The 12,992-nt window shown below is 34.2% G+C and overlaps 3 protein-coding genes across 3 annotated transcripts; 1 reads left to right on the top strand and 2 right to left on the bottom strand.

Annotated features, from left to right (window-relative positions):
* The first annotated feature begins 3,682 nt into the window (after positions 1-3,682).
* Positions 3,683-4,979, top strand: LOC108554009 (zinc metalloproteinase nas-13). The gene is made up of 5 exons (XM_017909138.1): positions 3,683-3,845; positions 3,916-4,095; positions 4,175-4,477; positions 4,578-4,711; positions 4,806-4,979. Exons 1-5 carry the CDS (start codon positions 3,683-3,685, stop codon positions 4,977-4,979), a joined length of 954 nt encoding a protein of 317 aa, XP_017764627.1.
* A 181-nt stretch (positions 4,980-5,160) lies between these two features.
* fu (STKc_STK36 domain-containing protein fused) lies at positions 5,161-8,662 on the bottom strand. Its single transcript, XM_017909144.1, has 9 exons — positions 8,537-8,662; positions 8,305-8,418; positions 8,095-8,240; positions 7,857-8,036; positions 7,627-7,771; positions 7,337-7,533; positions 5,634-6,856; positions 5,303-5,487; positions 5,161-5,229 (listed from the first exon to the last, which is right to left on the bottom strand). The coding sequence occupies exons 1-9, from the start codon at positions 8,645-8,647 to the stop codon at positions 5,161-5,163; spliced, it is 2,370 nt and encodes a 789-aa protein (XP_017764633.1). The 5' UTR covers positions 8,648-8,662.
* Positions 8,663-9,255: 593 nt separating this feature from the next.
* Positions 9,256-10,950, bottom strand: LOC108554008 (U11/U12 small nuclear ribonucleoprotein 48 kDa protein). Its single transcript, XM_017909137.1, has 5 exons — positions 10,779-10,950; positions 10,546-10,714; positions 10,380-10,442; positions 9,983-10,127; positions 9,256-9,901 (listed from the first exon to the last, which is right to left on the bottom strand). The coding sequence occupies exons 1-5, from the start codon at positions 10,908-10,910 to the stop codon at positions 9,256-9,258; spliced, it is 1,155 nt and encodes a 384-aa protein (XP_017764626.1). The 5' UTR covers positions 10,911-10,950.
* Between the last annotated feature and the right edge of the window lie 2,042 nt (positions 10,951-12,992).

Below are 12,992 nucleotides of genomic sequence, written 5' to 3'. Positions count from 1 at the left end.
GTAAGATTGTCTGTATTATTTCGACTGGTGTTTGTGCCCGTAGAAAAGTACGGTAAAAAATTATGGAACACACCTTTCGAAATTTCTCCTCGAGAGGTAATACATCGATGAAAGCATTTTGATGTCTTTTAAACACATCAAGGTACGCGTGTTATATTTCTAACAGACGCGTATACTTGCCTTTACCATCTTACTTTCTCTTCGATTCCTTTTAAACCATCCAGTGTCTTTACAGGCAGTTGCCACGTACTTTTCCTTCTTTTCTTTCATTTTCCTTCATTTTCTATCATTTTCTTTCACCCTCTTTCTCTCTCTCTCTCTCTCTCTCTCTCTCTCTCTCCCCCCTCATGTTTCCATCATGAAAATGAATAGAATTTAGAGAAAAGGAAATATAGGGCCAGAATATGAAAGTGGAAATTTTTGTCCCGTGTCGCAAACATTTCTTCGCCTCTATATACAATATACAATGATACGTGTATGTATACTGTCCGTCCAGTAAGTGTTCGAATTAAACTAATTTATCGTGTTAAGCATAGAGAACAATTATAAACGCTGTATTAGAAATTGAAAAAGTCGAATGAAAAGTATTCTGATGAAATTGGAAGATTTTTGAAAACCTGAACAACTTGTTTGGAAGGATATGGAAAAATATCGAAAGGAATCGCGAAATGCCGACACGAGTAAACGTGGCGATAAAAATGGACAAATAGAGATAATTATCGAGGGATAGCGATAAAGATGATGATAAGAGTATACCTATATATTGTCAGTGGTGAAGAAAGCAGTAGCAATAGGCGATGACAACGATAATAGCAGTAGCAATGTCGCTTCTGGTGTAGCTTCTGGTGTCTCCTCTAGTGTCGAAGCTGTTCTTCGTAAGCATGGTTATACGGTACAAAGTTTCTTAGTGGGGATGGAGGACACTTTCACTCTCACAGGTGTATGACCGAGTCGAGAGCTCGAAAATATTTGTTACCTGAACGAGTAGCGTTCAGAACAAGAGAGGGGAACGAAGTATGGAAATGGGGAGAAAGAGAGAAAGAGAGAGAGAGAGAGAGAGAGAGAGAGAGAGAGAGAGAGAGACCCAAAGAGAGGTAATAAACGAATAAATTAGATGACAAAACTGTCTAGTCTGAGCGATTATCTACGACCTTTTCGGATATGTTAAAAAAAAGGACGAAAATGGGTAAATCGAATAAAAGAATGGAATGGAAAGTTGTAGGATGGAAGAAAATTGGAAGAAAATTGGAAGAAAATTGGAAGAAAATTGGGAGAAATAGACAATGAAAGGAATCGATGCGTTTAAGGAAAAAGCGAATGAAAGGAAATATGAAAAGGCTATGGAATGGAATTGTAGGAGATAGGAATTTATGTCCAAGAAAGCGGAGGGCATTGTTACGCGTGACTCGCTAGATAACGGCCCAATGTCCACGTGCTTGCACGTACTAGTCAATGTGCATTGTCATTTTTTCTTTTCTTACTTCAATTTTATATTCATCGTTGTAAAGATCGTTACATTAGCAACTGCAAGTGGCAAACGACGAAAAGCAGGCAAAGATAAACGGAACAAGCTTGAGAAAGAGACGGGGTGGGGGGTGGGGGTGGGGTGGGAGAACTATACGTAAATGGATGGAGAGACAAGGATAAAGATAAAAGGAAGAAGATAGAATACGAAGAGGCTGGACGAGGTCAGTGAACCGTAAAAGAGTATGGTTTTTTTGGTCAGTGTACGTACTACCGAAATATCTTCCCGATAGGACGAATCCCCTGACACTACCCAATGTGTTTCAATGAGTCCCAATGATTCCCAGTGGTTACCAGTGGGTCAGTAGTCCACGATGGATTGATATAGCGTATCTCGCGAGAATATGTATTTGTACACATATGCGAACGAGAGCAGAACTTCCTCGACTATGTTCCGAGTTTGTTCGCATACCTTTGAACGCTATCGATCGATTCATCGCTAAAATCCTTATTGAACGCTAAATACGATCGTTTATTCACGATAGATGAATTTTCACACTTTAATTTCAGACTAATCGTTAAAAACTCGTTTATATTTCTATATGTTTCTGTTATATTTATGCTTCGACTTGTTTCTTTTCCATTCAAACGATCGTAAAGAAACGAAATAATTTGATACACGAAGAAAAGGTAATCGTAGCGTAATTTATAGCGGGAGAGAGTAAAGAAAATTTCAATTAATTTTTCGACCGGTCGTTACCTATCGTAGGTGCTTGTAAAAGTATATACTTGGGATGTATTCGCCGTAAGAGACGCGAAAGAATCATTCTGCTCGCTTGCGGTTCCAAGAAATCCGGTTAGAATTTAGGCTATGTGGAGCTCCTACTCGAATCTGGAACATGCTGGTCATTGACCTTGCTTCGATCGCTCTTTGAAAAGATTTTCAAGCGTGATTACAAGTTTTACCAGTGATTGTCTTGGACACGCGACACGAGACATTCCCGTTCTCTTCACGCACTTTCCACATTCGAAAATAATCGAACCGTTGCAAAGCGATTGAAATATGAAAATAGTTCCGAATATTTCACCAGAAATTCCAATATCGAATCCTCTGATCGTTATAATTCGATAGATTTTTTCAAACGCCAGAATGTTTGTCCGTATGGATATATTAAATAAAGATATCGATATTGGAATACCAAGAGTCACGATAAACGATTAATCCAACGGGGACTGGAGAAAATGCGTTAATTTCAGAACGGTTAGAATAACGCGAGGTCCTTCGTCTCGTCTTCGAGTATTATATGATAATGGAAGCTATGGTAAACGAAACGATTGTAGCAGAGATCGAAAGCAAACGAAGATATAGCAACAAAGTATAAGAGCACGAGAGAAAGGCGCGGAATAATTCCCAGATGACATATCCAAATGCTGCATTACATGGTTAACCACTGTATCATTTTGGCCTATATACCCGGTGGTACCAATGTTGATTGTCCTCGTCATTGTCGTCGTCATTGTCGTCATTTTCTCTACTTTGTTTCGAAAAATTATAATACAGTATATAAGTAGAAAATTCACCGAGACATGAATTTCAGGGCAAATCAGGCCAGGGCATACTTTGATATTTGAGTAGTATTTAAGTACCTAACAGAAAAGTTAAAAATGTTAGTCCCTTTAAAGGAATAGTTACAAAGATAACTGTTAATCATATACGGAGGTGACTAGTTAATGACTCAAATTGATATTCTCGTCGCGATCTCGTTATCGTTCACCATAAATTTGCATTGTTATACAATATATTATTTTAGCACAAAAATATATTATGCCTTAAATATACCATAATCGTCTTCGCGATGATCATCTCTCAAAATAGTATGCGTTTATGACGTAAACTAATGTATTAAGATGAATCGAATAACGTTAGCTCTATCGTATATATCGTGATATCACTATTCGTGTAATAGAAGCTGCGGTGTTTAACCGATTCAGGAGTAATCAACGGAAACGATTGCGCATATCGGTTACGAGCAAGTTTTAACAAGTAACGTTTGATAATGATATACACGAGACAAGGGTACAAAAAGAGTGTGCACATGTATACCTTTGTTCCACATATAAAAATCACGGTTGCAAAATACGTATCGTAGTACGTATTTCGGTTGCTGATTTGTAAGGAAGGAAAAACGGTCGAGCTCCCATTGTTTTTCCGGTAAAGATGTATTACTTAACAAATGGTAAAATGGTAATAATGCTGTTTATCGTAACGAGAATCGTTGTCGATTCGTACGTGATCAATCACGTTCCCGAGAGAAAGATCATACCACCAACGCCGAAATTTCAAGGCACATTCAACGAAACTCACGCGCATCAAACCATCGGTATGTATCATTGGTACAAGCAGAAAAATACGTTTTCATCGAAACGTTATCTGTTATTTATTGTTGATAGCGAATCGCATAAGATCGTGGACAAAAGCGGAGAAACAGAACGTGTGGGAATTGAGCGGTTTGTACGAAGGAGATATAATGCTTAACACGGAAGAAAATGGTGCAAAAAATGGTCTGGTAAATGCCAAGTTTCGTTGGTCAGGTGGAGTTGTACCGTATTATATAAAGGAAGAGGATTTCGGTAATTCGATTTCTTGTGTTACTTACAAGATGTCGATATTAAACACCGATATGAAATGTCATTGTATTTATTACCGTAGACGAGGAGGACATCGAGTTAATCGAGGGTGCTATGAAAGAATATCACAAAAATACGTGTATACGTTTTCGTCCTTATCAGAAAACCGACCGTGACTATGTCACTATAGAGGGCAAGATGTCGGGATGTTGGTCTTTAGTTGGCAGACACGATCGTGGACAAGTTGTAAATTTACAAAATCCAGGATGCGTGCAACACGGTGTGATTGTTCACGAGCTGATGCACGCACTAGGCTTTTATCACCAACAAAGTGCTGCGGATCGTGACGAATGGGTCACGATAAATTGGGAAAATATAAAACCAGGTAATTTGTCAATTACTTTTATATTCGACAGATTCGATATTGACAGATTTGAATCAGAGAACTGAAATTTATTCGCGTTATCGTGATGTATTTTATACAGGGAAGGAGCACAATTTTAATAAATATGACAATAAAACTGTCACTGACTATGGAATCAGTTACGATTATATGAGCGTGATGCACTATAGTTCCTATGCGTTTTCGAAAAATGGTGACCCGACTATTGCACCGAAAGTATGTAATCGACGATTTCATGAATTATTATTTCCTATCTTTCATAGCCTCCTTTTCTCTTTACTATCTGTTCAATGCCCGTTTTTTTGTGCAGAAGGAAGAGATCAAACTTGGCCAACGAAAAGGACTCAGCGTCAAGGATATGCTAAAGTTGCAAGAAATGTATAAAGAGGAATGTCGTGATCGGCAAGTGAATAAAACAATGGATAACGACGATTCGTTGGACGATGTATCCGCCATCGAATGGATACTCGATTTACCATCTTAATTGAATGTGAAAATTTGCGGATGTTTCAACTGGACTTCGGTAAAATATACGAATAATAAAAAATAACAATAATGGTAAAATACTATTTAGTTCGATAAAAAAGGAAAAAATAATATTCATATTTCTGATTCTCGAGTACAAAGGAGAAAAAAAAAATGTTAAAACATGTAAGGAAGATGCATCAAGTAACAGGATTTTGTTGATTGTAGTACATTAATTCCTTTAATTCGTTCACTGCATCTTCGGCGGCCTGAAAGTATACTTGGTATGTAATCTTGAACCTGTGTTAAGCGATTCACCTGAATATGCATTTTGTTACTTACAAGCCTCACAATTTGATCGTTGTCCACGGTTAAACCTTCTATTAAATTCCTCAGCGATTTACACCAAATTTGCTGCAATGCTCTACAAGAAAATCTGCCCAATAGCCTAATCAAATGACAAGTTCTCGTTCTGAGTGATGCTTGTCGATGCGTGAGCAGTTTACCAAGCTGTTCTATCGAATTTCCTTTTTACAGAAAAAACATTTCGTTGGTATAACAACGGAGTGATAATCGTATGTAACCATGATAATTACAGAGAAATAACAAGAGGATAGAAAAGAGAAGAAAGAAAGAAAGAAAAGAAATAATAATTTCCTGTTAATAAACTTACCCGATAAATGCGAATGCAATACAACTTTTTCCACAAGATGAGCATTTTCGGGTTGAGAACGTAATATGTTACTTAAAATCGCGACAAGATCTATAACTACGCGCACCTTTCTTTTTTCTAAACTCAATAATTGTTGTAACAACGTAACTCCGTTTACGATATAAACAGCATCGCAAAATTGAGTAAGAAATTGTTCCCGATTGTAAACTAATCTGCAAAGCACAAGCATTGTATATTCTAAAGTTTGTAGCTCGTCCGCAGATAACGTAGATGCTGATCTGGTATTTGCATTTGTCGGTTCAGATTTTTTCTCTGTTTCAGGCTCGGAACGTTCAGACATTAAAAGTTTCAAAGAGTAAACAAGATTCGGTACGACTCTAACGTCTAAGTATACTTGCGTAATCTTTTCGAGAGAATCTTTTGTTACCGGTACAACGAATGGTAAAGATAGAAGGCAAGCAACGTATTCAACAACTCGACAACCGGCCGCTGGGTTCCTTAGCGGCGACACAAAAACCGACACACAGTTTTGTTGGTGTAACAATCCTACTTCGCCATCCATGATTTCTTCCATAGATCGTTGTAAAAACGCTATCCATTCTTCGTTTTCGATCGGTCTGTCAACAGCCTTTGGATTCCAATCAGGTATTCTATTGCTACACGATAAACCGACATTTTGCGAATCATCTATTCTGTAATGTAACTTCTGATCATATACGTATTCGTCATTCTCATCTTTTTCATCTCTCTCAGGGTGAATCGTTTCGATTTCTCGAGGGACTGCAAGTTGTACAACACTCAATTTACTTCCATCGATATTTTTCAGTTCGATATTCTTTCCTAATTTTTCCTCTTCCAGATGTTGTTCGCTTACACGTATCGGTAATTTAAAGTTTGACATTTGCTCGAATGTTAGAATAGTTTGTCTACTTGCAGAGTTTCTAGTATTTGGACAATCACTTCGACATAATGCATGCTCTGCTGAGAGTAAGTCACTTTTCAACGAGGCCCTTAAGCTAAGATTTCCTAATAGAACATCGACACTGGTGCTAGAATCCGTACCACTTGGTTCGCTATGTCGTAAAGTGTAACATTGATTTATTTCATGTTGATAATATCCATGTGGGATTGGATAACGAGAATGTGATGTGAATGTTTTCTGCCGGCGTTCCTCGATTGTTCTTTCATGCTCTTGTAACTTTTTAATCGCTTTCTCCAGAAATCTGTATTATATTCAAACGCTTATTTTCTGAAGCCCTTCAACCGTATAAAGCTGTAATATGTCAAATTGCTATCTACTCGTTCTTGATAAGACTTTGATGTACCAAACTATATACTATGTAAAATTATATATCGCTATGTATAATTTATATTAGAGAGTGTGTGTGTGTGTGTATGTGTGGCGCACGCGCGCGCGCGCGCACACACACACACACACACACACACAAAATTATATGTATATTCCAAAATTTACTTATTCCTAATTTCACTAGTCAAAACTATAGTATCGACTAATAGGTTCTAGAAATAAATGGTTTTAAAACTAGTATAGACAAAATAGATTTGTTAGAACTTAGTATTGACTAGGAAACACGCATTTTGATGAAATTTCAGTTTTAGGTACAACGCAGACATGCATGGACTTTTATATATATATGTATGTATGTACACACACGCGCGCGCATACACATATGTATATATACTTGGACTGATGATTTGTAGGTTGTACTGCCAAATTTTGTAACTGTAGCTGCTTTTCTCTAGCTTGACTCACTGATAAAGGCGTAGTGAATGGTGTAGGCCCAATTTCACCAACTATTACTATTCTATTTTTAACAAAAGGGTGTTCTAAAAGAGCTGGCCATGTTAGCCTTTGCGAGGGATCCTTTTGTAACAATCCCTATTATCAAAATTGTCATTAATAAATAAATTAAAATAAAAATCTTTGAAAGCATATACACATATGTGTACATATGTATGCATATACTACAACCTGCAGAAATCTTTTGCAATTTTGAGAAATGTAATCTGGCCACTTTATTGCTTCAAATCTTATCAATCTGACTAAATGTAAAATAGATGTTGTTTGAAAAGGTGGAGACCCTACAACTAGTTCATACACGATACAACCCAAAGACCTGAAATTAAAACACAAGGTGTGTTTTATAAATTACACTTTGCTAACAAAGCTTTCAGATCTGATTGTTTACAAAATTAACACACCACAAATCTGCATTATGATCATAGGGACGTTCTTCTATAAGTTCTGGAGCCATGTATAATGGCGTTCCTTTTATTGAAGTTAATACATGTGTCCCTGTACTCATACTGCGAGCAAATCCAAAGTCACATAATTTTGCCACTCCATTGCTTTCGAGAAGTACATTTTGTGGTTTAAGATCCCTAGAGCAGAAATAATTTGTTAATAGTTGGAAACATCACAATAACTGAAATATCCAACCTGTGCAATACTCTGTTGGAGTGCAAGTAGTAAAGTGCAGACACTAGATCACAAGCTATTACTTGAGCTCTTTGTTCAGACAATCGACCTGCTTTACCTAATATTTCATACAATTCCTTGTCTGCATACTCTGTCACAACAACTATCTGAAGAAAAGATTAGTTGCACCCAATATAAAATGCAAATGTTTCTAAAAAACCATATTAATACCTCGTTTTCTGTTTCAAACGAATCAAGCATTTGTATTATATTTGGATGATGAAGATGACGTTGTATTTCGCATTCCTGACGCAAACTCTTCAGTTCTTTCAATGACCTACCACGCTATATAATTTTATTTGTTATGATATTTACTAATACGGGGCGAAAATATACCTTAAACTTATAAAATCAAAAGGACAAGTATCATCGAAAGGTTGATCGTGAATACTTATTGCTTTACCTTTCGTATGACTTTGAAAGCTACGATTTCACCATCAGATCGTTTCTTTGCTTTGTACACTTGTCCAAAAGATCCTTCACCCACTTGTCGTAAAACTTCGTACTTCTCCATAGTTTTATCAAATATACGCGCGCGCTATGTGCTATATATATATATATATATATATATATATATCCACATATATACTAATCATTAAACCATATCGATATGAAAAGATAGATTAACAAGTATTTATATATTTATAAAATACCGTATAGTGTATATTTTACTTAGATACGTACTTGAATACGATTTGGCACTCAATTGGTAACGCGTAATGGACTATACCTATAGCTATACTTAAATGGAACACGCATTATACTATATGCTATACGTTCTAACGTGAAATATTCTATTAAGGTTAGTAAGAGAAATCAAAATTAAACAACCAAAATTCGAAGATTGAATGCTTATTGCTTATTAAGAATAAAACCATTTTTATACATATAGAATTGCATTATTATTAAATATTAACAACTCTCTTAGTTAACAATTACTTAATTGAGCTAAAAAGCATTTAATTCGAATAATAATAATTGAAAATAACATTGTATTTATTTTTCTTTTTTTCATTTTTCTTTTTCTTACGAGGAGAAAAGAAATTTTTATGTAAAAATATATGTGATTATCTTATTCATACATAAGGTTCTTTAATATCAATAACCATACAAATTTAATAGTTATGATATTAATTTTTCTCGACTTTCTTCGTGATCGATATTTCGTTTGGAGTAGGTGGTGTTAGTGAATGATTTCTCACTTTCATAAGATTTTACGTTCTTTTTCTTATAATGTGATCGTGTATATCCATATTTATTCTTTCTATCATGATTACGTTCCTTTGAATGAGAACCTCGTTTATGAAGTTTTTGCGTTTTCCATGATTCAGTCGTAATTCGTGAACATGTCTCTCGTTGCTTTGAACTTTTTGCATAAGGAGTATATGATTTCTCGGAGCATTCGTATTTTTGATCATATCGAGAGTTAAAATTTCTACGATAATCTTGTGGATTTTCTATAAAACGATCATGGCGTTTTAATGGACGTTCATTAACTAGTAGGGATTGCATATCACCAAGATTATTATTGGAACCTTGAGTCTCGGTAATAGTTGTGGTCTTCATATTGTGATTGGTTGTACGTGTTTCTGTTATATAATCGACATATAATTCCATTTGCTGATGTATAATTTCTCTGAGAATTTCTGTATGAGACTTTTTATTTGTATGTACACCTCTATGCTTAGCACGTCGTCTTTTTAAATTGCGTTCTTGTATAAGCAATTCTAAAAAGGATAATTTTTTATCCTCTTTACCTTCGTTTTTTCTGAAACAATATTTAAACATTCTATAAAATGTTACATGTACTAAGCTAAAGGCCAACAAGCATCGTTTAATGTAAACTTACAATTTTTGAATATCTGTAATGTCATGACCAATGTCTGGCTTAACTGTATTTGAAACAACATAATCATATAAAATTTTCCTTTCATCGCAAGTAAAATCTGTGAAGATTCTATTCGACGTTCTTGGAATTAATTGCTCACCCAAACCTATTATCAGTGTTAAGAATTCATGTTTTGAAAGAAGCTATACATTTTAAAGAAATAAGGAAACGATGAAAAAAGAAAAAATAAGGAAATGTAAGGCAAATATTTAATATTATTCAAATATGTAGCAAAAAATATGAAAAAGGATATATAGAGCTTGTGCCAAGTAGAACATTCATAACTTGCTGCAAAAAATGGAGTAATTTAAAACTCGTAAAAATTTCAACATTGAAATTTTATATGTATTATACTAACCAATCTTCAAACTAGGATTCTTCCTCTTCGCTTCTTGCAGAATACTATTTTGTATCTGTAGATCTATAATTTAAAACAGAATTTATGGAAAAAAGAAATACTAATCATAAGATTGATTAATGAATTAGAATGATAATTTTAATTTGGACGAAACTTGAATACATGCCTAATTTTATTGAAGAATATGAATCTGGTGATAAGTTTGATTCAGGTAGTGATACGTCAAATTCATTGTAACCTTCTTGTTTCCACTGACAACATTCCAGATGTTGATACAACATTTTTTTACTAATCTGATGAGACGCATCATATGGGCAAACTAGCCTGTTATCATTCTAAGTGAATACAATTTTATTATGTACTCTCGTTTAAGTGTTGATGAGATATCAGTATACTTACATCAGATTCTATACTTTCTATCGTCCAGTTCAACGTAGAGATTGTTTCGATAATTTCATGATGAATTTTCTTCGTAAAGTTATTTAAATTTTGGTAATGTTCCTCGCGTTCATTTAAAGAAAAATTCGACATTTTTATCTATCGTTAGAAATAGGTACATGCAAGAGAAATAAAATTTAAGGATTTCCGACGTTTTATTCATACAAAATTACATGTGCTTCTAAAATCTTGTTCCTCACATTATAAGTCCGATTATGGAGACATCTATAAAGAGTGTAAAGTGAAATCATAGACGAAGTCGAAGAAGAGACTTATCACTTTATGGGAGTTGGTATGTCACAAACTGAAATACCGATCGTGCAAAATGGAGGGTTTATTACGCCCTCTACAATTTAGAGCGGTCAGTTTCTGTTCAATCTGTTGTTAATTCAGATAAATATATTTCTTTATTCCGTCAATATATTAAGATTAATAAGTGTCATATATAAAAATTACGTGGTTATATAAAATACTATTAAACAATATCGGAGCGAAGGACGAATTAAAAGATAAAGTAAAATGAGTGTAGCACAAGTTAAAGTTACGATATATGAGTTATTGTAATATAGAAAAATTAATATATTTTAATAGTAACGGATATTGCATAATGGACCTATCCTGTAGAACCTGCCATAAACACATTACAGATTTTCTATGGAATATAAGTTGTAAGAAAATGCAAGAGAAAGACAACATCTCAGACAGGATATACATGATATAATAATGCTCACAAAGAGAGTGCAAGTCCTTCGAGTCACCAATTTAGTTGAAACTTTGCAGGTTTGTAGATATTGTCATGCAGTTTAAAAAAATATATTATTATAGCCGCAATTACTCAATAGCTTTTGCAATATTTACAATTCAAGTTTTATTACAACTTTAATAATGGATTTATTTACGAAACTTAAATCGGAGTCGTGGCCTAACGGCGACAGCTTAGAATTCCTATGCTGGAGAACCAGCGTTCGATTCTCGGTCGTACTTTCGGTAATTTTTTTGCAATCTATTTTTTATTTTACGTTCATTTTTCGCCTATGAACACATTGTAAATAAACAATCGTAAATAAAATTTCTTAATAAAAAAATTTATTTTTTACCCTTTCTTATGCTAGTATATATTTATTACAAAATAATAAGAATATTATGCAAGAAAAACAGTTTTCACATCCTCTCTTCCATTTCCTCTTTTTTGGTAGAATGATAGACGAGATAAACAAGATTGATAAAAACTATAATATTGAACAATCCATTTTCTGATATTATACCAAGAATAATAGTACAAAAAAGTGAAGAAGTAAAGAACAGTTCAAAAACTAAAACAGCAACGGTAAAGTAAAAATCATATATGTTTGCAGAATTTAGCCTTGGTAGTATTATTCCTTGCAATGCAAAATTTTGTTACAGAGATTTCAATGTTTTATCATTTGGTGAAAAAGCAGAGGAAGATGAAGAAGAATCTGTGATATTAAATAAAAAGTTTAGTGGTGAGGGCAAATCAGCTCATGATCATTTAAGTGATTCAAAATTAAGCTTACAATCAGCTGTTGAACCATCTGGACTTGCAATTAAAGAAAGGAAAGAAGACCGTATTAGCGATTGGGAAAGTGACGACGAAGTAAAAACTTAAGAAGAATTAGAAGTTATAAAGAAGGAGAAAGAGTTAGTTTATTGTTTACATTGTAACTATGTTATAGAAGGTAGAATTTTTCATTGACTGTCTTATATTTATATTTTCCAAGTAATGAAGGAAAGGATAAAAAATAAATTGAGAGATATAAAAAAAGAAACGAAGAATTATGTTGTTAATAATTAACGTGTATATGTGAAACTTCCAAAATGAATAAAAGGTACATAAATATATAACCATCGTAGTTTCATTTTCTTTTTACCAAGAGCAAAATCACTCGCTTTCATCTGTGACTTAATGTTCGTCTATAATTAATTCAACAACTTTTGTAATTGCATCGTGAAGACACAGCCTCAGCGAGCCTTCTAATATAAGTCTGAATATGAATTCATTGTTATTTAATTCATTATTGGTGATTATTGCATAGAGTGCTTGAACCATTGCCGAAGATAGTAATGGTTTGTCTTTCCATTAGTATAATGGAATAGCTAATAATTTCAGTTCATAAATTAATTATAGAAATTTGGAATTTTTCGCAACAGAAATAT

The sequence above is a fragment of the Eufriesea mexicana genome, unplaced genomic scaffold (assembly GCF_001483705.2).
Source record: "Eufriesea mexicana isolate 0111107269 unplaced genomic scaffold, ASM148370v2 scaffold15236, whole genome shotgun sequence".
Classification (NCBI taxonomy): Eukaryota; Metazoa; Arthropoda; class Insecta; order Hymenoptera; family Apidae; genus Eufriesea; species Eufriesea mexicana.
The sequence above is the reverse complement of the archived record's forward strand: the minus strand, read 5'-3'. Positions and strand labels throughout refer to the sequence as shown.

Coding starts and splice junctions, on each gene's coding strand:
- LOC108554009 (XM_017909138.1), top strand. CDS start 3,683: ATGTATTACTTAACAAATGGTAAAATGGTAATAATGCTGTTTATCGTA. Junction 4,478..4,577: donor TTGGGAAAATATAAAACCAG/GTAATTTGTCAA, acceptor TATTTTATACAG/GGAAGGAGCACAATTTTAAT. Junction 4,712..4,805: donor ACCCGACTATTGCACCGAAA/GTATGTAATCGA, acceptor TTTTTTGTGCAG/AAGGAAGAGATCAAACTTGG.
- fu (XM_017909144.1), bottom strand. CDS start 8,647: ATGGAGAAGTACGAAGTTTTACGACAAGTGGGTGAAGGATCTTTTGGA. Junction 8,419..8,536: donor CTTTCAAAGTCATACGAAAG/GTAAAGCAATAA, acceptor AAAATTATATAG/CGTGGTAGGTCATTGAAAGA. Junction 5,230..5,302: donor ACGATCAAATTGTGAGGCTT/GTAAGTAACAAA, acceptor GTATACTTTCAG/GCCGCCGAAGATGCAGTGAA.
- LOC108554008 (XM_017909137.1), bottom strand. CDS start 10,910: ATGTCGAATTTTTCTTTAAATGAACGCGAGGAACATTACCAAAATTTA. Junction 10,128..10,379: donor GAATCCTAGTTTGAAGATTG/GTTAGTATAATA, acceptor CACTGATAATAG/GTTTGGGTGAGCAATTAATT. Junction 9,902..9,982: donor ATTACAGATATTCAAAAATT/GTAAGTTTACAT, acceptor ATATTGTTTCAG/AAAAAACGAAGGTAAAGAGG.